We start from the raw sequence: 27,539 nt of genomic DNA, 5'->3' as shown, positions 1-27,539 counted from the left end.
TTTATTGATTTATTTCGCAACTTATTGTTTACAACATGAGAATATTTTTTACCAAGTTCATTTCCAAGGACAATGAAAGAGCAGTAAAACGTTTTCTACCGATACTAAATTGAATAGACAGGTTACATCAATTCAAGTGACAAGAACTAGTTAATTCAAGGGATTAAATACAACTCAAAAATTCACCAGTTGTAGCGTTAGTTTGTTAACCACCATGAAAGAAAGTTGGCAAAGGAATCAGAACTCCTGATTTGGAGAATGGGGGAAAAAAAACCACAGGAGCTATAAATTGAAATTTGGCAGATGTTGCTTAATATTACATTCAACAATTTTACTATAATTATAAATAATTGCAACTCGGAAGAATTCCACGAAGGCAATTACTTTGGCAGACTACTCAATAGGTGGCAATTACACATTTGTGCCAGGAACACCTTTTCTCACTTCCAAAGCTATTCCTCCATTTATCTTATCATACACTGAAAAAATTCAAGTTTTAAATGGCATACAGCAACAAGTGCCTCACTTTGCTTTCAGTTGAGCATCACAATACTGTCACTGAAAATATATATTTTTTAAAGACACCTGCAATAATGCAATTGCTGACAACTCAGAAACCATTGAATTTCTTAGAGAGAGAGGGTAACCCTCATGGTTGGCAAATCCATCTCAGTATTGGTGCAGGATTCGACTCAGTGCACATTCAACGGCTCAAAAGTGAGCAGTGATATTCGACGTGCATCTCAAGTAGAAAGGTTAACCCATGTTCTGCCTGTTGCCATATCCACGTCTACGTGTATCCTTCCAGTCATCCTTATCACGTGCAATTTTCAAGGCCTGTTCATCATCAGCCTCATTATCATTCTCTGCTTCTTGATCCTGATTTTCCTCATCACCTAGAATGAGAAAGCTTCCTAGATCAGTTCAAAGTCTGACAATTAAATCGTTCCACCAGGTCAACAACACTGCAGGTAAAGAAACCATATGTTATGGTTCTGGGATGTATAGATTTGCAAATTCAAAATGTCATCCTTTATCTGTACGAAGTCTTACAACACCAGGTTGTAAGTTACGCCAGTGTGACTGTCAATGAGAAGAGATCACACCTTGGAAGTTGGGTGATCATTGGAAGAGCTCAACAGGATCTAGGAATTGGAGGGCAGAAGTTTGAAGTGGGAGATTGTGAGAACTCATTAGAAGTATGTGAAATGTTGGTGGATTCTGGCAATGCTGGAAGCAGGACCTAACATGCTTAAGGGAGAGGGATTCCAGGGATTGGCATCTGAACTGTTGTTGACCCCTTGCAAACTATCAGGTTCCATTCCCTAATTGGTAGATATCACAATCTTTATTTTCCCCTTCATAATTATCTCCTTATTAAAAATAAAGCGATGCAAGTATCATGGGCTGAATGTGTTCAATTTCCTAATGTACATACCTGGCATGTGCCTTACTGGGCACCTCTATTTATACAAAGCAAATATGAAGGGTGAGTGGGAGCTCATTATTAGTGAGGTTGTTGACTTACATTTTACATTTTAGGTCACAGCGTGGCAGCATGGTAGCATTGAGGATAGCACAATTGCTTCACAGCTCCAGGGTCCCAGGTTCGATTCCGGCTTGGGCCACTGTCTGTGCGGAGTCTGCACATCCTCCCCGTGTGTGCGTGGGTTTCCTCCGGGTGCTCCGGTTTCCTCCCACAGTCCAAAGATGTGCAGGTTAGGTGGATTGGCCATGATAAATTGTCCTTAGTGTCCAAAATTGCCCTTAGTGTTGGGTGGGGTTACTGGGTTATGGGGATAGGGTGGAGGTGTTGACCTTGGGTAGGGTGCTCTTTCCAAGAGCCGGTGCAGACTCGACGGACCGAATGGCCTCCTTCTGCACTGTAAATTCTATGATAATTCTATGATAATCTTTACTAGACATAATGTTACGTAGACAAAAATACCGATAAAATAGGGGCAGCACGGTGGCAGTGGTTAGCACTGCTGCCTCACGGCGCTAGGGACCAGGGTTCAATCCCGGCCCTGGGTCACTGTCTGTGTGAAGTTTGCACATTCTCCCAGTGTGCGTATGTCTCGCCCCCACAACCCAAAAAGGTGTGCTGCGTCAGTGAATTGGCCATGCTAAATTGACCCTTAAAAAAAAAGAATTGGGCACTCTAAATTTTTTTTAAAATATCAATAAAACATTGAATGTTTGTTGGATATGGAGTTTCTGAGTTCTTCAAAAAATCATTAAAGATTAAAGATTTTTAATTGAACATATATGTGCAACCAAAACAATCAGAGGAACTTACAGAATCACAGAAACCTATTGAACAGAAAGAGACCATGTAGTCTGGCGAATTAAGTCTGACTCTGCAAAAGTGCAGCGTGTTGATTTCTTGGACAATGGATTTTATTAGCCAATTAACAAATAAATCACAATAAGTTTATTACTGTTACCAATGTTGTCTGAAGCACGGTAACAGCTATTACTATTATATGCTTTTGTGCAGGGCATAACAGAAAAGTGCAGCGTATTAATGTAAATTCATCATTTGCCTGAAATAAAAGCATTAAGAAATCAACCAGCGGTTTCTTTCCAAGTCATTTGAAAAAACAAAATGCTGCCCTTCTATTGCCATCGATACACAAATTGCATGCTAGCAATTTCTGAAAATTGCATGTGCTCAGTGCTCACAAATGTGAGGAAAATTGTTTGGTTGGATCCCATGCATTAAAGAGAAGAGGACTTCAAGAAAAAAAACAAAGGCATTAATAAACAAAAAGATTCTATGGATATATTTAATATTATTGTGTAATATGTAATTTTGTTTTATAAACTTCAGTTGACATTTTAAAAAATGGCTGATGAAATTTATTTTATCAAGAAATATTTTGAGCAACTTGGGGGTAGCACAGTGGTTCGCACTGTTGACTCACAGCGCCAGGGACCCAGGTTCAATTCCAGCCTTGGGTCATCATGTGTTTGGAGTTTGTACGTTCTCCCCGTGTCTACATGGGTTTCCTCCGGGTACTCTGGTTTCCTCCCCAGTCCAAAGATGTGCAGGTTAGGTGGGTTGGCCATGCTAAATTGTCCCTTAGTGTCCAACAGGTTAGGTGACGTTGTTAGGTTGTGGGGATAGGGTGGGGGCGTGGGCCTGGGCCAAGGTAGGGTGCTCTTTCAGAGGGTCGGTGCAGACTCAATGGGCCGAATGGCCTCCCTCTGCACTGTAGTGATTCTATAAACTTAATGGAACCCAGTGGCTAGACAGTAGTCCTAGTAATTCATTTCCATAGGTAAATATCATCAGAAATTTGGATTCTTGAATTTATCGTAGGAAAACACTGAAACAAAAACTGTGATTAAATGTGAGAAAAGAATCAGTTATGAAGGTGGAAAGTTTGCATAGATTTTGGAAGACGTCCCCCTACTATTCCCCACATTACCAAGGGCAGGAATATTCAGATGGTGGGGTTTCCCACCCCGCCACCCAAAGACTCAGTGAAGAATGCAATCCAGCTGATCACGGCAACCTCACCGCCATTTAATGCTCCGAGGATCTTTAATTGGCTGGAGATAGGACTTTGGCTACTCACTTGGGCACAAGTCCGGCCTCTGAGAGCTTTGTAGTCCCAGCAGTGGCTGGGAATATAACAGGCTCCAGATTTTAAGTCCTGGGCCAGGTGAATCTGGGAAGCCTCACAGACCAGTTTTCCCAACTAAAATTTGATTTGCTTTGTTCTCATGAAGAATAAAGCAGCAAATTCTCTTTGAATCATCCACATTGAAGGCCCTTATGCAGTGTTAATAACTGCAGCATTTCAACAGAGAAATTATACAGAATCATTGCTCCATTTTGAACATTTATAATTCTATAATATTTTAGGCATTTATAGATGGTCAAATAAGCTCAACAGCAAACACTTTAGCAAATATGTTGCACCAGAAATGTTGGATCTATAAAGTAATGGATAGGATGAATCAATAGCATCACATATATGGAGCCAATATTCCTACCTGGATGTCTTCTTGGAACTCCCTGATCAGGCAGAACACCCTGTTTCTTATGTTGCTCATACCAATCATCAACAGTCATAGTGGGAAGACTTGGATAACCAGCACCAAATACCCTAGAAACACGTCAGGATATGAATAGCACAGAATATGAATAGCACAACAGTAAAAGTATTGAAAAGTAACTTTGACAAAGGATCATCTGGTCTCGAAACGTTAGCTCTTTTCTCTCCCTACAGACCTTTCTCTTTGATTTCAGATTCCAGCATCCACAGTAATTTCCTTTTATCCAGTAAAAGTATATTGTCTATTCCACTTCAACTGGAATTGCAAGTAAACATGTGTCATTTTAAGTGCAGTGTTTGTACACAACCTCGTTGATACTAATGTGTTGTACCATACTATATCTATCGGAGCATTACTCAAATATCAGTGTGTGTTTCCTCCGGGTGCTCCGGTTTTCTTCCACAAGTCCCGAAAGACGTCCCTTGTTAGGTGAATTGGACATTCTGAATTCTCCCTCAGTGTACCCGAACATATAGAATATAGAACATAGAAAATACAGCACAGAACAGGCCCTTCGGCCCACGACGTTGTGCCGAACCTTTGTCCTAGATTAATCATAGATTATCATTGAATTTACAGTGCAGAAGGAGGCCATACAGGCCAACAGGCGCTGTAGTGTGAAGACGAGGGGATTTTCACAGGAACGTCATTGCAGTGTTTTTTTAAAATATAAATTTAGCATACCCAATTCATTTTTTCCAATTGAGGGGCAATTTAGCGTGGCCAATCCACCTAGCCTGCACATCTTTGGGTTGTGGGGGTGAAACCCACGCAAACACAGGGGGAATGTGCAAACTCCACACGGACAGTGACCCAGAGCCGGGATCGAACTGGGATCTGGGCGCCGTGAACAGGGCTAACCCACTACGCCACCGTGCTGCCCTCTTTATTGCAGTGTTAATGTAAGCCTACTTGTGATACTAATAAAGACTAATAAAGTAAAACAAACATGAAGAATTGAGTGATTTCATATTTGCAAAGTAACCAATATATACATCATCCTCCGATTCATGATATTTCTGATCAAGGTAATAAGCTTATGAAGTCTTGTTTAATAGGGGGAATCGGGGTTATGGGAAGACGGCAGGAGGGTGGGGTGAGAAACATATCAGCCACGATTGAATGGCGAAGCAGACTTGATGGGCTGAATGGCCTAATTCTGCTCCGATGTCTTATGGTCTTAAGTCTGCCACATAGTCAAACTTTCAGAATGTCCTTGATTTGCAGATTACATTAGTTTTGCCATTCAATTTTGGTCAAACTTAAAATATCTCCATCTAAATATAAGCTCTACATGGCCAAGTTAAAACTTATATATGAAATAATATTAAATTGGTGGGCTGCAGCAAATTTGAGCACAAAATGTGCAATGCTGCATGCAGACCGTAAGCTAAGGATTGTTTTAAAATGACATTATTTAGTATATTCAATGTCAAAGAAACAGTTTTCAGCCAGAAGAAACTATGAAGAAGATTAGAAGCATTGAAAGATTTGGAGAGCTTATACTGGATGGATAAGTCTTCTATTACCATTACCATAGGCCCAGTACAGGTCGCAGCAACTATTGTTCGACAAGTGATTGTTAGGTTGATATGCATTTCTGCATTTGTGCCCGTGAAGAATTCTGGATGCTCTATTACCCCAAGTACCGCCACCTTTGGACACGACTCCACCCTCACTCCCACAACCCTGACAAGTCTGGGGTATGCCAAGAACATGTGGATGTGGTTGACTGGGCCTCTCTGGCACCGTTCGCAATTGCCCTACACCCCCGGAAAGAACCTACTCATTCAAACTCTGTGCACCACCTTTAGCTGCGTTAGACCCAACCCTGTGTACGTGGAGGTGAAGTTCGCCCTGTGCAGTGCTTCGATCCAGAGTCCTTCCCCCTATCTCTATGCCTAGTTCCTCCTTCCATTTTTTTCCTTGTCTTGTCCGGGGGGGGGGGGGGAGAGAGCGTATCTCCTCCAACAGTCTCCCGTACATGTCCGCACAGTTTCCCTTTCCTAGGTCATCCCAGTCCAGCAGCTCTTCTACTAATGAGTGTCCTGGTATATGGGGATATGTTGTTTTCTTGCAGAGTAAGTTTTTGACATGACCCTAACAGTCAGAATCCCCTCGTTCATTCTGAACCTTTTGAAGGTGGTGTCCATTCTTGCGGGAATAAACCTGTGGTTGTTGCAGGTGGTGCAATGGTGGCCATTTTGGTTATGCTGAGGTGTTGCCTCATTTGGTATCACCTCCGGAGCGTGGCTTCTACCATTGGGCTCCTCGTGTATTTGGCCCGGGGGGGGGGGGGGGGGGGGGGGGGGAGAGATGGGCGAGCGACTGTGGCTTTATGCAGGAACTCTCTTCCTCCAACGTTGCATCTTTTTTAGAACTTTTTTTTGGGATCGTCGGGCTCTCTCTCTCCTCGCCTCTCCCCCCTTACCACCCCCTGCGAGGGAGAGTGGGAGTGGTCCCCACATCTGCAGGTCCTGTTTGACTTCCTCCACCTGCCTAGTCAGGTTCTATTTGTGAATCTGTGTCCAGTCATGGGCTATTTGGATCCCCAGGTAGTGGAATTTAGTCTGGGCTTCCCTAAACGGCAATGCCCCCTGCTCTGACCCTCCCCCTACGGGTTTACAGGGAAGATCTCCTCATTATGAAGAAAGACCTCATTATCCCTTCCATGTTGTTTCGGGGGTTCGAGATGTAACGGAACAGGTCATCTGCGTAGAGTTCGACTCTATGCTCTCTGCCCCCCTGAGGATACCTCTCCACCCTTTCGCCGCTCGGAGGGTGATCGCCAGTGGCTGGATTGCCAGAGCAAACAACCAGCAGGGATAGCGGTCATCTCTACCTTGTACCTCTGTGCAGTCGGAAGTTTCTAGAGTTGGTGGTGTTCATCCGAGCGCTCACCATGGGAGCACTGTACAGTAGTTTCACCCAGGGTGAACCCTGATCCAAATCCAAACCGTTCCAGTACCTCTATGAGGTACTTCCATTCAACTCTGTTGAAGGCCTTTTCTGCGTCCAGGGAGATGATCACTTCTGGTGTTCTGTTCCCGGATGGAGTCTTTATCACGTTCAGCAGGCACCTGATGTTCCATGTTAGCTGCCTGCCCTTGACAAAGCCCATCTGGTCCTCCACAATTACCTGTTGCACGCAGCTCTCCAGCCGCCTCGCCAGGGACTTTGCCAGGATCTTTGTGTCTATGTTGAGTAGTAAGATGGGCCTGTAGAACCCACAATCCATTGGGTCTTTGTTTTTTTGGGTATCAATGATATTTAGGCATGTGCCAGTGTTGGTGGCAGGGTGCCCCTTACTAGCGAGTCTGCAAACTCCACCCGCACGTGCCGGTCCAATGCTGGCGTGGGTGTTTTGTAGAGGTCCACCGGGAATCCACCTGGCTCTGGCGCCTTCCCGCCTGCATGGAGTTGATACTCTCCATGACTTCCCCCAGCTATAATGTGCTTCCAGGCCTTGTCTTTTATCTTCCCCCACAACCGGCATACACAAGTCCCACAAGTCCCGAAAGACATTGCTGTTAGGTAATTTGGACATTTTGAATTCTCCTTCAGTGTACTCGGACAGGCACTGGAATGTGGCGACTTGGGGCTTTTCACAGTAACTTCATTGCAGTGTTAATGTATTGTGACAATAAAGATTATTCTTATGATTGCATTCCGTCGAGGAACTGCTTCATCTTCCGAGTCCCCGTCTGGGGGCTCGGAGGTCTACAACCTTGGTAGACGGTTGCAAAGGCTCTGGTGATCTTTTCTGGTGCAGTGACTAGCCTGCCGCTTCTGTCTTTAACCTGAGGCATTTCCCTCATGGCTGTCTGCTTTAGCCGCTGGTGAGCCAGCAGGCGAATGGCTTTGTTTCCGTGTTCGTAAAAGGTCCCTCATGTCTGGCGGAGCTGGTGCACAATGTCCATCTGTAGCTTTTTCTCTATGCCGGAATTATGATCGTGGAGTTCTCCGCTCCCAGTATCCCTGGAAGCACCGCTTTCCCACTTATGAGAAGTTGATCCTGGTATATACCCAGTGTACTGGGGAAAAGAACTTTTTCTCCCCAGACTATGTCGACTCTCAGACTTTTCAGATAGGCGAAGACTCTGGCTCTTTTCACCTGACTGTTAAGTCCCCTGACTTTCCAGGGGACTATCCTGATTATGAAGTTCTGTTTCCACCTCTCCTGTAGAGTCAGCCATACTTCCCTTGTGGATACTCCCCTGCACTCCTGGTTCTCCCTGTTTGGGGGCCATCCAAGATAGCCGGTGTCGCCATACTCACCATCTGGCTGCGCCCCTGCACTCGGTGTTTATTTAAGTCCAGGGACCAAACAAGATGGCCACCATCGTTGTGTATGCCATATGGATGTGCCCCTGCATTCCGGGATATCCCTTTGTTTGGGGTCCCCCAAGATGGTTGTTTGTGTTGCCCTCGTTTCCATTGTCATCATATGCGATCTGTCGTAGCCATTCTACTGCCCCCAAGCGATCTTTACCTTCCATACCTGTTGCGTTTCTCCCCCCATTTTCCCTCTCCTCACCCCTTTCTGCACATTGCCGCTCTTGCCTCTTCCTTCCTGAGACTCATAGTTCGACTGAAGAGGAGGCAGATCGATCCCGCGTAATTAGTCTCTTCTTTTTAAACAGAGGAAACCAGAGTTTAAGTTCACTGCTGGTGTCGCTGATGTCCCAGCCTGTCTTTGCTCACAAAGTTGTCTGCTTCTGACGATACGGTGAAGTAGAACTCCTTACCCTGGAAAGTCACCCAAGGTTTGGCGGGGTACAGCATCCCAAATCGCACCTGGCTTTTGTATAGAGCCACATTGGCTGCGTTGGAATTCCGCCCGGCACTTGGCAAGTTCTGCCCTAATGTCCTGGTACACACAGATCGAATGTCCCTCCCACTTATAGGACTGTGTGTGCCTGGCCCAAATCAAGATCTTTTCCCGGTTTTGGTACCAGTGCTGTTGCGATGATGGCCGCGGCTGCTCCCTAGCTTTGGCCGGAGTGACCCGTGGGCTCTATCTACTTCTGGGGACTTGGGAAGCTTTCCCCTCCAACCAGCTTGCCCAGCATCTGGGCTATGTGCTCCATGGAGTTCCTTACCATCTTGGAGGACCCCCAAACAAAGGGATACCCCGGAATGCAGGGGCACATCCATATGGCATACACTACAATGGTGGCCATCTTGTTTGGGCCCTGGACTTAAATAAACACCGAGCCAGATGGGACACCGGCCATCTTGGATGGCCCCCAAACAAAGGGAGAACCCGGAGTGCAGGGGCGCATCCACAAGGGAAGTATGGCTGACTCTACAGGAGGGGTGGAAACAGAACCCCCTAATCAGGATAGTGCCCTGTGGTAAGCTCAAAATGCAGAAGTTTTGACTGCGTGACTGGTTTTCCTGGTCCTCGACCTTCCCCTTCAGCGTCCCTTGTGTCACCACCAAACTTGCCATCTCCATCTCCAGTGAGGTGATCCAGTCGCTCTGGTTGGTCGCAATCTTCTCCAGCCCCCATTGTCACCTCCTGTGTCTCCAGTCTCTGCTCCACTTTTTCCAGCGCTGCTTGGAGGGGGACCAGTGCCTCCCCTACTGTCGCCTTCATTTATAATTTGATGGTGTCTCTGGGCAATTGAAGCTCCTGTGTTAGGAGGTCATCCATTCATTTCATGGTGGGGTAGCCCGGCATGTGCCATAGTGGCCCATCCCAGCCGATTCCTAATTTCCCCGCATGTTCGTTGTCGCCTCATTCTTACTCTCCAGACTTTTGCTAATTCTGCCATCCTTTCAGCTCCTGAGGTTACCTGGCATGTCTCGTTCTTTGTGGTGCTGTTGGGTGGTTTAGCGGCCTATTTTTGGGCTAAAAGTGCCTAATCTCATGTTTTCAGGAGGAGAATCACCTTTACGCGTCCGCTCAGCACATCCCCAGAGGTTCACCTGTATGCATTGGTGTGTATTTTACAGTTCTTATCACAGCTTTCAAAAATTATATAATCTCAAAGTGTATGAGCCAAAATTAATGAAGAGATGGGTTTCCTTTTTGTCTGATAATGTGTGTTCATACAGTTTTAGCCTTGATAAAACGCCTTTAAACTGTTCACTTGACTTGGGCTGGACAAATACAGAAAATACAAAATTCTGTGCATGTGCATCAAGTGAGAACAGGACTGAGTTTGATTCTGATCCATAGAATCCCTGCAGTTGCAGAAAGAGGTTATTTGGCCCATTGAGGCTGCACTGACCCTCTGAAAAAGCACCCCCCATCTTATCCAAGTAACACTGCACTGATCATGGCCAATCCACCCAGCTACCACACCGTTGGACATTAAGGGCAATTTAGCATGGCTAATCCACCTAACCTGAATGTCTTTGGACTGTGGGAGAATGTGCAAACCCCACAGACAGTCACCCAAGGCTGGAATCAAACCTGGGTCCCACCGCTGAGAGGCCGCAGTGCTAACCACTGCACCACCACGCCGCACCATTTCTGCTATCTTCCTTCCAAACACACCGGATGATCAGTTGATAATTTTGTGAAGAATACCTACTTCGCTGAGATAAAGGAGGCACACTAGAGTGGTGACATCATGCCACACGCTATTGCTTCAGGAAAAAAGACAGGGGAAAAATCAAAACAGAGAAAAGAAAGAGCCGTTCACCAAATAATAAGACTTTCAATTACAGAATTTATTATAGACGTGAGACAGACAAGCACTTACTTGGCTTGGACTGCATCTTGAGTAAGGATAAAAGGTTGCATTGGAGGTCTTTGCGGTCGGGTAGACTGGGGCTGAAAAGGGTGGAAAAAGGACCATCATACTAGATTTATCTAGATAGATTGAATTTTCAGTAAATATCACAAAGTAAACCTCAAATGCAAAGTCATTTGAAATGCTGAAGCTCACGTCAATACTAATTTATAACATTAAAATAAGAAATTATGCATGTTAAAAATCCCAAATTCCAAAAATTTGTAATTTTAGCATTCTATTAAAGAAATCTCGAGGATGTATCCAAAAAGGTTTAAGCCTGGCAATTAATCGGTTCCCTTCTATTTAAAAAAATACACAGGCAGATATAAAGGCTGGGTGATAAGAACATAACAAAGAGTAGGAGTAGGCCATTCTACCTCTTTGAGCCTTCTATGCCATTCAATAATATCATGGCTAATCTGATTGTGGTCTCAGCTCACATTCCTGCCTTTCCCCGTAACCCTGATTCCCTTGTTGATCAAAAATTGATTAAACTCAGCCGTGACTATATTCAGTGACCCAGCTTCCACTGGTCTCTGGCATAGAGCAGTTTTTTTTGCCAAGATCAAAAGGTTTGTGGCCTCTTTTATTTGGGTGGGTAAGACCCCAATGTCCGAAGGGCATTCCTTCAGAGGAATCGGCAGTCAGGGGGTTCTGGTGTTACCCAACTTGCTCATTTACTATTGGGTGGCCAACATCAAGCTACATTGGCTGGTTTGGGGAGCCGAGCTCCATGTGGGGACAGATAGAGGCAAGCTCTTGTAGGGGCTCTAGTCGAAGGACTTTGGCAATGGCCTTGTTTTCCTTCTCTCCGATGAGGTACTCCTCAAACCTGGTGGTGGTGTTCACTCTCAAAATATGGAGGCAATTTAGGCAGCAATACAAATTGGGCTCCATGCCATCGCTGGCTCCTATCTGTGGTAACGGCCTATTTGCAGCGTCAAATTTGGACGCAACGTTTGGGTCAAGAATGGGGAAGGGCCTTGACAGTTTAAGGGATCTATTTAAGGAGGGACTGTTTGCTAGTTTGGAGGTATTATTGACGAAGTTTGAACTTTCAGGGGTGAACTTGTTTTGTTACCTCCAAGTATGTGATTTTGTTTAGAAAGTTTTTCCTACATTCCCCTTGGCTTCACAGCCCTCCTTGGACAAAAGAAAGAGGATAGCTCTTTCAAAGAGATGGCACCAGGATTTTTTTTGTTTTTACATTTTTGTTTTTGTTTTTAAGAGTACCCAATTAATTTTTTCCAATTAAGGGGCTAAATTGCATGGCCAATCCACCTAGCCTGCACATCTTTGTGTTGTAGGGGCAAACCCCATGCAAACACAGGGAAAATGTGCATACTCCACATGGACAGTGACCCAGAGCTGGGATCGAACCTTGGACCTCAGCGCCGTGAGGCAGCAGGGCTAATCCACTCCGTCACAGTGCTGCCCTGAGATGGCACCAGCATGACTGGCTGCATGGTCTCCTTTAAGCAGAAAAATAGTTTGATTAAAATAATAAGGGCAGCGCAGTGGTTAACACTGCTGCCTTTGCAGCGCCGAGGTCTCAGGTTCGATCCCGGCCTTGGGTCACTGTCCGTGTGAAATTTGCACATTCCCCCCGTGTCTGCGTGGGTCTCACCCCCACAACCCTAAGATGAGCAGGTTAGGTGGATTGGCCATGCTAAATTGCTCCTTAATTGGGAAAAAAAATAATTGGATACTCTAAATTTATTTTTTAAAATTAACAATCTTTATTAGTCACAAATAGGCTTACATTAACACTGCAATTAGGTTATTGTGAAAATCCCCTAGTCGCCATACTCCGATGCCTGTTCGGGTACACAGAGGGAGAATTCAGAATGTCCAGTTCACCTAACAGCACGTCTTTCGGGACTTGTGGGAGGAAACCGGAGCACCCGGAGGAAACCCACGGAAACACAGGGAGAACTTGCAGACTTTGCACAGATAGTGGCCCAAGCCAGGATTTGAACCTGGGACCCTGGCGCTGTGAAGCAACAGTGCTAACCAGGAAATACTCAAATTGCTCCCATAGCCAGCTACAGACCTTCACAATTCGGACATAGTATCTAAAATGTGTACATCATGTCATTATGTTTACTGAAATATTTTGACAATTGTAATAGTGCCCCATCAAAAACGGGCAGCCAGCAGGTCACTTCATTAATCCCCCAAACTCCCTTTGCCACACATGACACTGAGTGAAATGTCACATTATTGGATTCCACAAGCATAACTCTGATCTGGTTGTCAGGGAGCATGCAAAATCACCTGCATGCTCCCTGACAACCAGATCAGAGTTATGCTTGTGGAATCCTAGAAGACGAATTGCCTTTTGAAACTGCAAATGATGTCTGACAAGACCACTGGAAAAGGGAGAAAATAAATTAAAAATTGATGCTAAGCCATGGACGGAATGCTATTGGATGTGAAGTCTGGGGTTGGTGGACAAAGAAAATAGCTGAGATCTTGAAACCAGTACTGCAAAGGAACAGGCAAGTTTGTAGCCAGCCCAGCAGCCAAATTTGGACGCTTCGATGTCTTATGAATTATAGCTATTGACATGATACCTAGGTGAGCCCCAGATCAACTTCTTCTCAATCACAGCTATTGTAAGCGCATGATAAAAAAGTCACAAGAACTTCATGACCTTGACGTCTGGCATTTCGAGAAAGGTAATGGGCCACAGCTTCCTCAGAAAGGCAATCAGCCACTCTGTACCCACTTATCGCCACTAATTTCTTCAGTGCCTGTCTAACCTCCGGTCAGGTCAGATTCAGGCAATGCAGCAGGTCCCTGGCTCTGGTGTTTCCTCCCCCCAATTTTACAGCACTAGTGGTTGTAAAGCAAGCGAGTTTAAAGGCCCCATTGAAAATAACAGGTCAAGGCAAAGATAAGTGTTTAAAGAAAGCAGATGAGATTTGGGAGGTTGGGTGAGGGGTGTGTGTTGGTGTTACACATCAAAGTGGAGGGAGAGGCTGTGGGAGTGGGGGGGGGCAGGTTGGGGGAAGGTGGGAGGGCTTTCTAGCTTGGTCATGGGGGTGACATGAGGAATCCTTTGCGGGTTGAGGGTCAAAGGCTGGGGGTTGGATATGTGGGATGTGTCCTATGTGGAAACTGGTCAGGGCATTTAAACTAGTTATGCTGAAGCTGGAAAAGGTTTTATTACTTTTAATTTTTTCAGAGTAACTATTAGCATAACACTGGCAGAATCATCTGAAATCAGTGATTAAAATAGCTTTGTCGGATGCTTCCTAGTGCAGCCAGGATTAGCCCTTCCGGACAACTATAATCAATTCTGGATAATTGCCACCGAGGGTTCCCCAGCGCATCTTTGGGGTATCCTGAAATCCGCCATTGGGGAGTCAGGAAGTTACTGGGTAATCAGTAGGAAATCTAGGTCAAAGTTTAATATGAATCATCAGCCCTTTCACAGGGGACAAAGCTAGTCATATAATTATTTATCAATGTGCAGCACTTGGTAGAAGATGAAAGGGAAGAAAACCGTTTCTTGTGATTCCTAAACAAGAGATGCTGGAGAGTCATTGCTTTTGGCTTATAATATATAACAGCCATTTATATGATGTGGAGATGCCGGCGTTGGACTGGGGTGAACACAGTAAGAAGTTTTACAACACCAGGTTAAAGTCCAACAGGTTTGTTTCGATGTCACTAGCTTTCGGAGCGCTGCTCCTTCCTCAGGTGAATGAAGAGGTATGTTCCAGAAACATATATATAGACAGATTCAAAAATGCCAGACAATGCTTGGAATGCGAGCATTAGCAGGTGATTAAATCTTTACAGATCCAGAGATGGGGTAACCCCAGGTTAAAGAGGTGTGAATTGTGTCAAGCCAGGACAGTTGGTAGGATTTCACAGGCCAGATGGTGGGGGATGAATGTAATGCGACATGAATCCCAGGTCCCGGTTGAGGCCGCACTCATGTGTGCGGAACTTGGCTATAAGCTTCTGCTCGGCGATTCTGCGTTGTCGCGCGTCCTGAAGGCCGCCTTGGAGAACGCTTACCCAGAGATCAGAGGCTGAATGCCCCGACTGGAAGGGAACATTCCTGCCTGGTGATTGTCGCACGATGTCCGTTCATTCGTTGTCGCAGCGTGACACAATTCACACCTCTTTAACCTGGGGTTACCCCATCTCTGGATCTGTAAAGATTTAATCACCTGCTAATGCTCGCATTCCAAGCATTGTCTGGCATCTTTGAATCTGTCTATATATATGTTTCTGGAACATACCTCTTCATTCACCTGAGGAAGGAGCAGCGCTCCGAAAGCTAGTGACATCGAAACAAACCTGTTGGGACTTTAACCTGGTGTTGTAAAACTTCTTACTGAGCTATTTATATAGCAGACTTAAATCAGTAAAATATTGCAAGGCACTGCACAGAAGTGTTATCAAACAAAATCTGACACTGAGCCACATAAAGAGATATTAGGAAAGATGGACGATGTAAGTTTTAAGGAGCCTCCAAAAGGAAAGAGGCATACCGAAGATTAGGGCCCAGGCTGTTGGAATATACAGTTGTTCATGGTGGAGTGATGGAAATGGGCGACACCCAAGAGGGCAGAATTGAAGGAAAGCAGAGGTCACAGTGGGTAGCACTGTTGCTTCACAGCGCCAAGGTCCCAGGTTCGATTCCCGGCTTGAGTCACTGTCTGTGTGGGGTCTGCACATTCTCCCTGTGTCTGTGTGGGTTTCCTCCGGGTGCTCCGGTTTCCTCCCACAAGTCCCAAAAGATGTGCTTTAGGTAATTTGGACATTCTAAATTCTCGCTCCGTGTACCCGAACAGGTGCCGGAACGTGGCGGCCAGGGACTTTACACGTTAACTTCATTGCAGTGTTAATGTAAGCCTACTTGTGACAATAAAATATTATTATTAGACTGGAGGAGGTTACAAGGATAAGGAGGAATGAGGTAACAATTAACATTTTAAATTTGAGACGACCCAAGTCTGCTCAATGTAATTATTTTACACCATTTTTTTCTATTCATTCAGTTCCCCATCACAGGGATTCCTCGTCCTCAAGTGCACAAAATGCAAGAGTTTAAAATAAATCACATACCCGTTTTGTTCCCTCCATTCTTTTTAAAATTTCAATTTCTTGCTCTATACTCTCAATTTCTTCTAGACTTGTGTTTATCCATCGCTGCAAATTCAGTAGATAAAATTTTCTTGTTTGCTCATCATCTGCTTTTCCGCTGCAGATAATGGATTTAATCTCCTTCAATTGGGCTTCAGTTTCTTTCTTCATATTATACCTGGTTAGAATGAATTACACAAACAAAATAACTTTCAAGGATTGCTACACATTTTCACTAAAGGCCAATTACTCATTCCAAAGTTATTCCGATGAGAACAAAGAAATGTATGAAACTTGTACCTTTCAATTTTAGCCTGTCTTTTAGATGCCATGAAGAGTAAACTTGACTGACTGCAGACACCAGGATTATTTGGGACACTTGCTTCATTATGTTCTTCATTATTCTCCACTTTCAGAGGTATTTCAAATGTCATAATATTATAATCTTTGCAACGCTTTAAGAAGTCCATGTAATAGACTTGGGCCTTCTGTACATGTTCCAGTCGCTTTGCAGAATTTCCTAGCTTCATTGTGAGAGCCCCCAGTAATACAGGCAACAACAGATATTTGACGTCTGCGGTGGCTATTTCTTCCAGCTCTTCATTTCGACTGTAATACAACAAATGCAAAGCAAAAAAAATTCTCAATTTTGATATTGAGTCCATACTATAAAACAGTTTAACAGCTCATTTAAAATAAAACAGAAAATGCTGTTTTTAATTTCAGATTTCCAGTATCTGCAGTATTTTGCTTTTACTTAACTGTCGGTGCTGTTTGTGGGACCTTGCTGTGTACAAAGTGACTGTTGAGCTTGCTTACAAGTCAAGAAACTACACTTGGAATGTCATTCATTGGTTATAATTTACTTTGTGATGCTGATATGGCACAAGAGGTGTAATTCTTACCTGGTCTGGCCAACACGTGACTCCTGATCCACAGCAATGTGGTTGATTCTTAAAAATGCCCTCCGAAATGGCCAAACAAGCCACTCAGCTCAACTGCAATTAGGGATGGGCAACAGATGCTGGCCCAGCCAGCAACACCCACATCCCATGAATGATTTTAAAAAAGGATTCAAGTAACACCTTCATTTACCAATATGTAGTATAATTGATTGGGTATTGTCTGGGTATCATCTATGCTTACTTTACTAACAGGTTACATAAAGTTAAATAACAAAAATATGAAGTGAATACAATGTAATAGAATTCTCCATTTACATTCATATCAGGAGCTTGATGCCAGCCCAAACTCACATGAACTGAACTTTGGCTGTCTGAACTGAGACCGTAGTTAGCACATAACTCTCTGCAACTGGATCCTCGACTTCCTGATCTATAGACCATGATCAGTAAGGTTAAACAAAGCCAACTCCTTCACTCTAGTCCTCAGTATAGAGGGCCCCAAGGGGCTGCGTACAAAGCCCCCTCCTATGCTCCATATACACACATGACTGTGTGGCAAACTTTGGCTCCAACTCCATCTACAAGTTTGCTGATGATACGACCGCGGTGGGTCGGATTTCGAACAACGATGAGAAAGAGTACAGGCGGGAGATAGAGAACCTAGTGGTGTGGTATAATGACAACCATTTCTCCCTCAATGTCAATAAAACGAAGGAGCTGGTCATCGACTTCCTATGGAAGTGTCGTACATACCCCTGTCTGTATCAATGGTGTCAAGGTGGAGATGGTTGCCAGCTTCAAATTCTTGGATGTACACATCACCACAATCTGTCCTGGTCCATCCACGTCAACGCTACGACCAAGAAAGCACAACAGCACCTCAGGAAACTAAGGAAATTCGGCATGTCCACACTGACATTTACCAACTTTTACAGATGCACCATAGAAAGCAACCGATCTGGCAGAAGAACAGCCTGTTATGGCAACTGCTCGGCCCAAGACCGTAAGAAACTAGAGAGTCATGATTCATAGCCCAGTCCATCACACAAACCTGCCTCCCATCCATTGACCCTGTCTGCACCTCCCGTTACTTTAGGAAAGCGGGCAGCATAATCAAAGGTCCCCTCCCACCTGGGTCATTCTCTCTTCCACCAGGCAAAAGATACAAAAGTTTGAGGACACACACTAAGAGATTCAAAAACAACTTCTTCCCTGCTGTTACCAGATTCCTGAATGGCCTTCCTATGGACTGAACTGATCTCTCTACACCAGGCATTGCCAAACCCGGGGGCGCGACCCACAGGTGGGTCGCGGGCGGGTGTTGGGAGGGTCGCGGAGCCGTCCGTCACGGCGCTCCCGATCGTGCAAATCTGCGCGCAACAGCCGCAGCAGCCGGCTGTTAATATCGCCGGCTGCCAGCGGCCTTCAAAATGGCCGCGAACATGTAAAGAAAATGTGGCCGCACTGCAAATGCGTGCCCGATCATCGGCGCACATGCGCAGTGCGGCCGCTTTTTAAAAAATGGTCACAGCTTTCTGTTTTACAAGTTCGGGGTTTTTTTATTCATTTAATTTTGTTTTTCAAGTTTGGAGGTTTGGAGGGGGGGGGGGGGGGGGTGTTATTTGATAAACCTTTACAGGAAAAAAATGCAGAACTTTGGACAGATGGACTCCATACTTTCCGACAGCGGAAAGCTTCACATTCATCCAACAGGTTCCATTGGAGGAACGTGTACGAGGGCCAAAGGGACCCAAAACCATTTCCTCCATTTTTGTCAGCATCAAACAAGGTAAGAGAAAATGGTGGGTCGCGAAGGTCGGCCGGCGTGGGTCGCGTAGGTTGGCCAGTTGGTAAAAATGGGTCCCCGGGAAAAAAGTTTGAAGACCACTGCTCTACGCATCTTCTTTACTGTGTTAGCACTATACTCCATATGTTTCACCCGCTGTCGACATATTTACATTGCATTTATCATATGTCCAACGTTTTTCATGTATGGAACGATCTGCCTGGACTGTACAGAGAACAATACATGTATTGTTCTCCGTACAGTCCAGGCAGATTGTTCCATACATGAAAAAGATATACTTGTACAATAAATGTAAATCAAATCAACATAAATTCTCAACTTGTGGCTGCATTCAAGCTACCAAGTTATCAGGGTGAAAACAGCAAGAGGCTTCGGAAAAATGCTGCACTGTAGCAGAGAGTACACTTTTAAGATTTGGGTTAAGGGACACTGATAAGACAGGTTCAGGGTGCTTTGCTTCACATATCTGTTACATGGCACGACTACTAATGATAAGGTTAAAGTATTGTCAGCAGAATCGAGTCATCCAAATAGGCAGTGTTAGCTGAAAAGTTTAATCAATAGAATTTTGCCAGAGGTGGCTGCCTCGTCAATTTGTGACCAGTAACAGGCCAAGTGGTTTAGTCATAATGCAAAGTCGTTTTCCATTCATTGGCCCGAATGTCTTTCTTGCAAGTATCAGGGAAGACACAACTTTGAATCAAATCTTTAAAGCTTTTGGGTTACATCAGAAGTGCTACATCAGCACCACAGAGGCCATCTTATAGGATAAATTGATTGAACTGAATGACAGCAGGACTGTTAAACAATGTTATATGCTGAAGCAATTTTGCAATATAAATTAGCCCATAACAAATCTTGATATTGATGCTGGGCAACTAAAATTGTAAAGTGCTTCAATTTCCATACACATGTTGACTCTTCGCATCCTCTGAAATTACCTCATAAGCCACCCAGTAGTAAACAGTTACAAGAAAATCAGAAAGATCTACTGGCAACAAACTGGCATATCAGCACGTTCTCCCCGTGTGTGTGTGGGTTTCCTCCGGGTGCTCCGGCTTCCTCCCACAGTCCAAAGATGTGCAGGTTAGGTGGATTGGCCATTGTAAATTGCCCTGAGTGTCCAATATTGCCCTTAGTGTTGGGTGGGGTTACTGGGTTATGGGGATAGGGTGGAGGTGTGGGCTTTGGTAGGGTGCTCTTTCCAAGAGCCAGTGCAGACTCGATGGGCCGAATGGCCTCCTTCTGCACTGTAAATTCTATGATATCAGAATAATGATACGGCAGTCTCAGATCAGTCAACTCTGCAAAATCCTCCTCACCAAAATCTGGGATTTTTAAAGAAAAATCCTTTTTACGAGTTGTGGACTTCACTGGCTAGGCCAGCATTTGTTGCACGTCCTAAATTATCCCTGAGGTGATGATGGTGAGCCATCTTCTTGAACTGCTGCAGTCCACCCACTGTAAGTATACCCACTGTGTTATTAGGGAAGGAGTTCGTGGATTATGACCCAGTGACAGTGAAGGAACGATGATATATTCCCAAGTCAGTGTGGTGTGTAGCTTGGAGTGGAACCTCCAGCTGATGGTGTTCCAAGGTATCTGCTGCCCTTGTCCTTCCAGATGGTAGTGATGGTGGGTTTGAAAGGTGCTGCCTAAGGAGCCTTGGTGAGCTCCTGCAGTACATCTTGTAGATGGTACACACTAGATGGTTGGTGGTGGAGGGAGTGAATGTTTTTGGAAGGGGTGTCAATCAGGTGGGCTGAATAGTTCTGGATGGTGTTGAGCTTCTTGCGTGTTGTCAGAACTACAATCATCCAGTCAAGTAGGGAGCATTCCATTAGACTCCTGCCTTGTAGGTAGTGACAGGTTTTGGGGAGATAGGAGGTGAGTTATTCGCCACAGGATTCCTAGCCTCTGACGTGCCATGGTAGCCACGGTATTAATATGGCTAGTCCAGTTTAGTTTCTGGTCAATGGTAACCACCAGGATGTTGATAGTGAGGGATTCAGTAATGGTAATGCCACTGAATGTCAAGGGGCGATGGTTTGATTCTCTCTTACTGATGATGGTTATTGCCTTAACTTAGTTTCTCTCTGCATAGGAACATAAGAACTAGGAGCAGGAGTAGGCCATCTGGCCCCTTGAGCCTGCTCCGCCATTCAATGAGATCATGGCTGATCTTTTGTGGACCCGGCTCCACTTTCCAGCCCGAACACCATAACCCTTGATCCCTTTATTCTTCAAAAAACTATATCTTTATCTTAAAAACATTTAATGAAGGAGCCTCAACTGCTTCACTGGGCAAGGAATTCCATAGATTCACAACCATTTGGGTGAAGAAGTTCCTCCTAAGCTCAGTCCGAAATCTACTTCCCCTTATTTTGAGGCTATGGCCCCAAGTTCTGTTTTCACACCCACCCACCAGTGGAAACAACGTCCCGCATCTATCCTATCTATTCCCTTCATAATTTTATATGTTTCTATAAGATCCCCCCGCATTCTTCTAAATTCCAACGAGTACAGTCCCAGTCTACTCAACCTCTCCTCGTAATCCAACCCCCTCAACTCTGGGATTAACCTAGTGAATCTCCTCTGCAGACCCTCCAGCGCCAGTACATCCTTTCTCAGAGACCAAAGCTGAACACAATACTCCAGGTGTGGCCTCACTAACACCTTATACAATTGCAGCATAACCCCCCTAGTCTGAAACTCCATCTCTCTAGCAATGAAGGACAAAACTCCATTTGCCTTCTTAATCACCTGTTGCAGCTGTACACCAACTTTTTGCGACTCATGCACTAGCACACCCAGGTCTCTCTGCACAGCAGCATGTTTTAATATTTTATCATTTAAATAATAATCCCTTTTGCTGTTATTCCTACCAAAATGGATAACCTCACATTTGTCAACATTGTATTCCATCTGCCAGATCCTAGCCCATTCACTTAACCTATCCAAATCCCTCTGCAGACTTCTGGATCCTCTGCACTTTTTGCTTTACCACTCGTCTGTGTCGTCTGCAAACTTGGACACACTGCACTTGGTCCCCAACTCCAAATCATCTATGTAAATTGTGAACAATTGTGGACCCAACACTGATCCCTGGGGGACACCACTAGCCACTGATTGCCAACCAGAGAAACACCCATTAATCCCCACTCTTTGTTTTCTATTAATTAACCAATCCTCTATTGCTACTACTTTACCCTTAATGCCATGCATCTTTATCTTATGCAGCAACCTTCTGTGTGGCACCTTGTCAAAAGCTTTTTGGAAATCCAGATAAACCACATCCTCTGGCTCCCCATTATCTACCGCACTGGTAATGTCCTCAAAAGATTCCACTGAATTAGTTAGGCATAACCTGTCCTTTATGAACCCAAGCTGCGTCTGCCCAATGGGACAATTTCCATCCAGATGCCTCCCTATTTCTTCCTTGGTGATAGATTCCAGCATCTTCCCTACTACCGAAGTTAAGCTAACTGGCCTATAATTACCCGCTTTCTGCCTACCTCCTTTTTTTAAACAGTGGTGTCACGTTTGCTAATTTCCAATCCGCTGGGACCATCCCAGAGTTTAGTGAATTTTGGTAAATTATGACTAGTGCATTTGCAGTTTCCCTAGCCATCTCTTTTAGTACTCTGGGATGCATTCCATCAGGGCCAGGAGACATGTCTACCTTTAGCCCCACTAGCTTGCCCATCACTACCTCTTTAGTGATAACAATCATCTCAAGATAGATCCAGAAATTTGTTTTACTTTCACTCTTCCTTCCTTGTGCAGTTAAGATGTGCCAAGAGAAGCAATTAAGATGATGGTCCTCCCGAGGTTCTTATTTGTATTTCAATGTCTCCCTATACTAATCACCAAGACCTTTTTAAATAAAATAGACAGGAGCATCACAAGCTTCGTGTGGGCAGGGAAAGTTCCGAGAGTAAGGAGGGGGTTCCTTCAGCGTAGTAGGGACAGAGGAGGATTGGCACTACCGAACTTGGGCGATTACTATTGGGCCGCCAATGTGGCAATGATACGTAAATGGATGATGGAGGGTGAGGAAGGGGCGTGGAAAAGACTGGAGAGAAAGTCCTGTAAAGGGACGAGTTTAGAGGCGCTGGTGACGGCGCCGCTACCGATCTCACCTAAAAGGTTTACCACGAACCCGGTGGTGGTGGCAACATTGAATATCTGGGGACAGTGGAGGCGACAGAGAGGGGTGCGGGGAGCCCTGGTGGGGTCCCCAATCAGGAACAACCATAGGTTCGCCCCAGGAAGAATGGATGGAGGATTTCAGAGCTGGTACCAGTTGGGAATTAGGAGGGTGGGAGATTTATTTATAGATGGGACTTTTGCGAGCTTGGGAGCATTGGAGGAAAAGTATAAGTTGCCCCGGGGAAATTTCTTGAGATATATGCAGGTGAGGGCGTTTACTAGACAACAGGTGAGGGAATTTCCGTTGCTCCCGACACAGGGGATACAGGACAGGGTGCTTTCAGGGGTGTGGGTCGGAGAGGGCAAGGTGTCAGAGATTTACCGAGAGATGAGGGAAGAGGGGGAGGAGTCGGTGGGCGAACTAAAAGGAAAGTGGGAAGAAGAACTAGGGGAGGAGATAGAGGAGGGTATGTGGGCTAATGCCCTAAGCAGGGTAAATTCCTCTTCCTCATGCGCCAGGCTTAGTCTGATTCAATTTAAGGTGCTACATAGAGCACACATAACGGGAGCAAGATTGAGCAGGTTCTTTGGAGTGGAGGACAAATGTGGGAGGTGTGGCGGGAGCCCGGCAAACCACGCACATATGTTTTGGGCGTGCTCGGCACTGTAAGGGTATTGGAAGGGAGTGACGGGAGTGATTTCGCGGGTGGTGAAGTCCCGGATCAAACCAGGCTGGGGGTTAGCTCTATTTGGAGTTGCGGAAGAGCCGGGAGTGCAGGAGGCAAAAGAGGCCGACGTTGTGGCCTTTGCGTCCCTAGTAGCCCGGCGCAGGATCCTACTCATGTGGAAGGAGGCGAAACCCCCCGGACTGGAGGCCTGGGTAAATGATATGGCGGGGTTCATTAAACTGGAGCAGATAAAGTTTGCCCTGAGAGGATCGGCTCAAGGGTTCACCAGGCGGTGGCAGCCATTTCTCGACTACCTCGGGGAACGGAAGACAGATGACCAGCAGCAGTAACCCAGGGAGAAGGGGGGGGGGTTTAGTTTAGTTTAGGTCAAAGATAAAGGGGTTTTGTTACTTGTGTATTGTTAAAAATTTCTGTATTGTTATTGTTGCGTTTGCTTTGTAAGAGGGGAAAAATTGTTGTTTGGGAAAAACTTTCAATAAAACATATTTTTTTTAAAAAAGTTATTGATATGGGGATTGACATTGCATTCGTAACTGATTATTGTTTATTGTTGGGTGTAAATTTGGGGGAAAATGTGAAAAAGGAGGAGAATAAATTAAAAAAAAAAAAAATGTGCCAAGAGGGCCAAATAACCCACAGGCCACAATCAGTAAGGATAAGCAACAACACCTCCTCCATGATCATCCTCAACACCGGTGCCCCACAAGGCTGTGTCCTCAGAACCGTACTATACTCCTTATACACCTATGACTGTGTGACCAAACTCCCCTCCAACTCGATTTTCAAATTTGCTGATGACACTACCGTAGTGGGTCGGATCTCAAACAATGATGAGACAGAGTACAGGAATGAGAGAGAATTTGGTGAACTGGTGCAATGACAATAATCTCTCCCTCAATGTCAACAAAATGAAGGAGATTGTCATCAACTTCAGAAGCATAGAGGAGAACATGCCCCCGCCTAATGGGATCGAAGTAGAAAGGGTCGAGAGCTTCAAATTTTTAGGTATCCAGATCACCAACAACCTATCCTGGTCCCCCCATGCCGACACTATAGTTAAGAAAGCCCACCAACGACTCTACTTTCTCAGAGGACTAAGGAAATTTGGCATGTCAGCTACGACTGTCACCAACTTTTACAGATGCACCAAATAAAGAATTCTTTCTGGTTGTATCATAGCTTGATATGAATCCTGCTCTGCGCAAGACTGCAGGAAACTACAAAAGGTCGTCAATGTAGCTCAATCCATCACGCAAACCAGCCTCTCATCCATTGACTCTGTCTATAATTCCCGCTGCCTCGGAAAGGCAGCCAGCATAATTAAGGACCCCACGCACCCCGGACATACTCTCTTCCACCTTCTTCCGTCAGGAAAAAGATACAAAAGTTTGAGGTCACGTACCAACCGAGTCAAGAACAGCTTCTTTCCTGCTGCCATCAGACTTTTGAATGGACCTACCTCGCATTAAGTTGATCTTTTCTCTACAACCTAGCTATAACTGTAACATTACATTCTGCAGTCTCTCCTTCCTTCTCTATGTACGGTATGCGTTGTCTGCATAGCATGCAAAAAAGAATACTTTTCACTGTAGACGAATACATGTGACAATAATAAATCACATTTAAAAAATAAAGGGGATCAGCAGCACAAATTGAAAACCCAAGAGGCAGTCAGCTGAAATACCACAACAATCTGTAATCTCATGTCTGGTACATTCTTCAAACCTTGATCCCCATCAAGTCATGGTTCAATGGGAAGTGCAGGGGGGGGGGGGGGGGGTGGCCACTGATCACGGAGCTGCATTCGTGAGCTCCTCTGATGACAGAACAGCTCATGTCAACTTACAGCAGGACTTGACTGGCGATCGGACGGACTCAGGCTGACGAGTGGCAAGTAATCATCACCTTTTCAAAAGGGAAGAAAGTACACCAGGGCCACCTGGCTGTCAGCATCACCACAATGGTCAAACAATAGGCTATCATCACCCGGTGGAATCGCTGCCTATTGTGGCCAAAGGGTAAAGGAGGAGATGGGACGGGGACATGAACAGCATTTAAACATTGAACAGGGACAGCGATTTTTATTGTAAATGAACCACTCTTGAGTAGCGCCATTTCCCTATATTGCAGGCTGCCTGCTCCCACAGCCCCTGTCTGGCTACCTGAAGAGGTCCAGTTGGTTCACCATCCGGGTGGCCTGCTCCAACAGCTCCACCCCTCGCCGCACTTTGCGCTGGAAAGTGTCCGAGTTGGATGGCTCGTTGCTGCTCTCTGCCTCCTCGTGCAGTTTCCAACCGCTCTCGAAGATGTCGGATAGCTTGCGGAACTCGGCGGGCTCTGCCTGAGAGCACGTCGCCTCCGCCTCTACCACCGCCTCTTTCTCCGGCTCTGTTACTCCCACAGCCGCCATCATTCCGAGATGGAAACCCGTCAGCCAGCGCTGAGGGGGAGGGGGCCGAGGGGGGGGGAGGGAGGAGGCCGCTGCGTCACAGCGCCGCCCTGGCGGTGGGAGGACCACAATCTCAGTGTCCGACGACATCCATCCCACTTTAGTAGTTGCAGTGCCGCCCTGGCGGCGGGAGGACGTTGACGTTTCCCCCGGCACCTTCCCCACCCGCTTGCTCGTCGTCCCGCCCTCCCCCACCGCCACTCTGAGCAGCAGCAGCAGCTTCCCCTGGCGGTGGAAGGACCGCATTCTCAGTGTCCAAAAGCCACCCATTCCAGTTTGAGCAGTCCCAGCGCCATCAGGAGGAACATGCTAATAGTGCTGGGTGGGTCGTTGAGCTACTGAGAGAGGGAAACTGCGACTCAGACGCTGCCAGAGCTGCTGATTTTTTCCAGCACTTCCTGCTTTTATTTCAGATCTCCAGCATCCGCAGCATTTTCCTTTTACAGAAACAATAAATATTTCTAATTCTAAATGCTGGAGGTACTGGTGCAGCATTTCTGAGGGAAATAGTGGGAACCAGCTGAGAGCACTGTTCCACTAGAAAAATGTATTTTAAATTAAGAGCTGTTCCAGAATCACAGAATTGTTACAGCTCAGAAGAGCAAGTCACCCATTCTCCCCATATCACTGCACTCATCCTTTTCAGATTACAGCCAAATTACCTTTAAAATGCTTTGATTTCTGGACAGCATATGGACGATCATTAACTTCACAGCTAATAAAGGGCGGCATGTGGCGCAGTGGATAGCGCTGGAACTGCAGCGCGGAGGACCCGGGTTCGAATCCTGGCCTTGGGTCACTGTCCGTGTGGAGTTTGCACAGTCTCCCCGTGTTTGTGTGGGTTTCACCCCCACAACCCAAAGATGTGCAGGTTAGGTGGATTGGCCACGCTAAATTACTCCTTAATTGGAAAAAATAATAATTAGGTACTCTAAATTTAAAAAAAAAAACTTCACAGTGAATACATTTATAGCTGTAACAGTTAGAGGATATATATAGGGTGGAAGTTTAGCGTGCAGGCTGAGACAAGAGTGTGTAGCTCATCAGCTGCACAGACAAATGTTCTCTCCAGACTCTGTGCACCGAAAATCCAGGGGCATGGTTTTTGCCATCATGCTGGCAGGACGGGCCTGATAGAACCACCAATGCAGGCTCCACAGAGGTAGGTAAGGATGCCCTAATATCTGTTTACACAATACCCTTCCTCCCCACCTCGCAGGGTATGGGAGCCCCCCACCCCACAAGCACCTGGGTAAGCCCCACATGTACAGGGCAAAATGCACCCCATCGATAAGGGGAACCCATAAATGGAGCTCCCCAGAGGGCCTGCCCTTGGCACTGCCCGGTTGTCAGGGGCACTTCCGGGGCATATCCCTCTCTCCCTGGGGGCTATATTTACCTTTGCTCCCCTGGCAGGTTCCCCTCAATTGCTTCACATTTTAAATACCTGTTGGAAACGTCACTGAACATATGGCGGGGAAGCCCTTTAAGCATATGTGAATTTATTAAAATTAATTTAAATGAGGGTGGAAACCTTGTTACATCACCAGTGAGTGGTGGGAAAAATCAGAGAACAAGATCTGGCTGCTGAGATCCTTGTTCCCATGGTCACGC

General features: G+C 45.6%; 1 protein-coding gene across 1 annotated transcript; it reads right to left on the bottom strand.

Moving 5' to 3' along the window:
• Positions 1-601: 601 nt before the first annotated feature.
• igbp1 (immunoglobulin (CD79A) binding protein 1) lies at positions 602-25,924 on the bottom strand. The gene is made up of 6 exons (XM_072505672.1): positions 25,639-25,924; positions 16,224-16,532; positions 15,906-16,101; positions 10,785-10,855; positions 4,006-4,118; positions 602-896 (listed from the first exon to the last, which is right to left on the bottom strand). The coding sequence occupies exons 1-6, from the start codon at positions 25,887-25,889 to the stop codon at positions 757-759; spliced, it is 1,080 nt and encodes a 359-aa protein (XP_072361773.1). The 5' UTR covers positions 25,890-25,924; the 3' UTR covers positions 602-756.
• Positions 25,925-27,539: the final 1,615 nt, after the last annotated feature.

Source organism: Scyliorhinus torazame, chromosome 5 (genome assembly GCF_047496885.1).
Source record: "Scyliorhinus torazame isolate Kashiwa2021f chromosome 5, sScyTor2.1, whole genome shotgun sequence".
Taxonomy (NCBI): domain Eukaryota; kingdom Metazoa; phylum Chordata; class Chondrichthyes; order Carcharhiniformes; family Scyliorhinidae; genus Scyliorhinus; species Scyliorhinus torazame.
Note: the sequence above shows the minus strand (reverse complement) of the source record. Positions and strands in the feature narration are given on the sequence as shown.

Bases quoted from the DNA above. Each gene is read 5' to 3' on its own strand.
- igbp1 (XM_072505672.1), bottom strand. From the start codon at position 25,889: ATGATGGCGGCTGTGGGAGTAACAGAGCCGGAGAAAGAGGCGGTGGTA. The intron at 4,119-10,784 runs GTAAGTGCTTGT...ACGTGTTTCTAG, and splicing joins CAAGATGCAGTCCAAGCCAA to GGTATTTGGTGCTGGTTATC. The intron at 897-4,005 runs GTAGGAATATTG...TTCTCATTCTAG, and splicing joins AGTTCCAAGAAGACATCCAG to GTGATGAGGAAAATCAGGAT.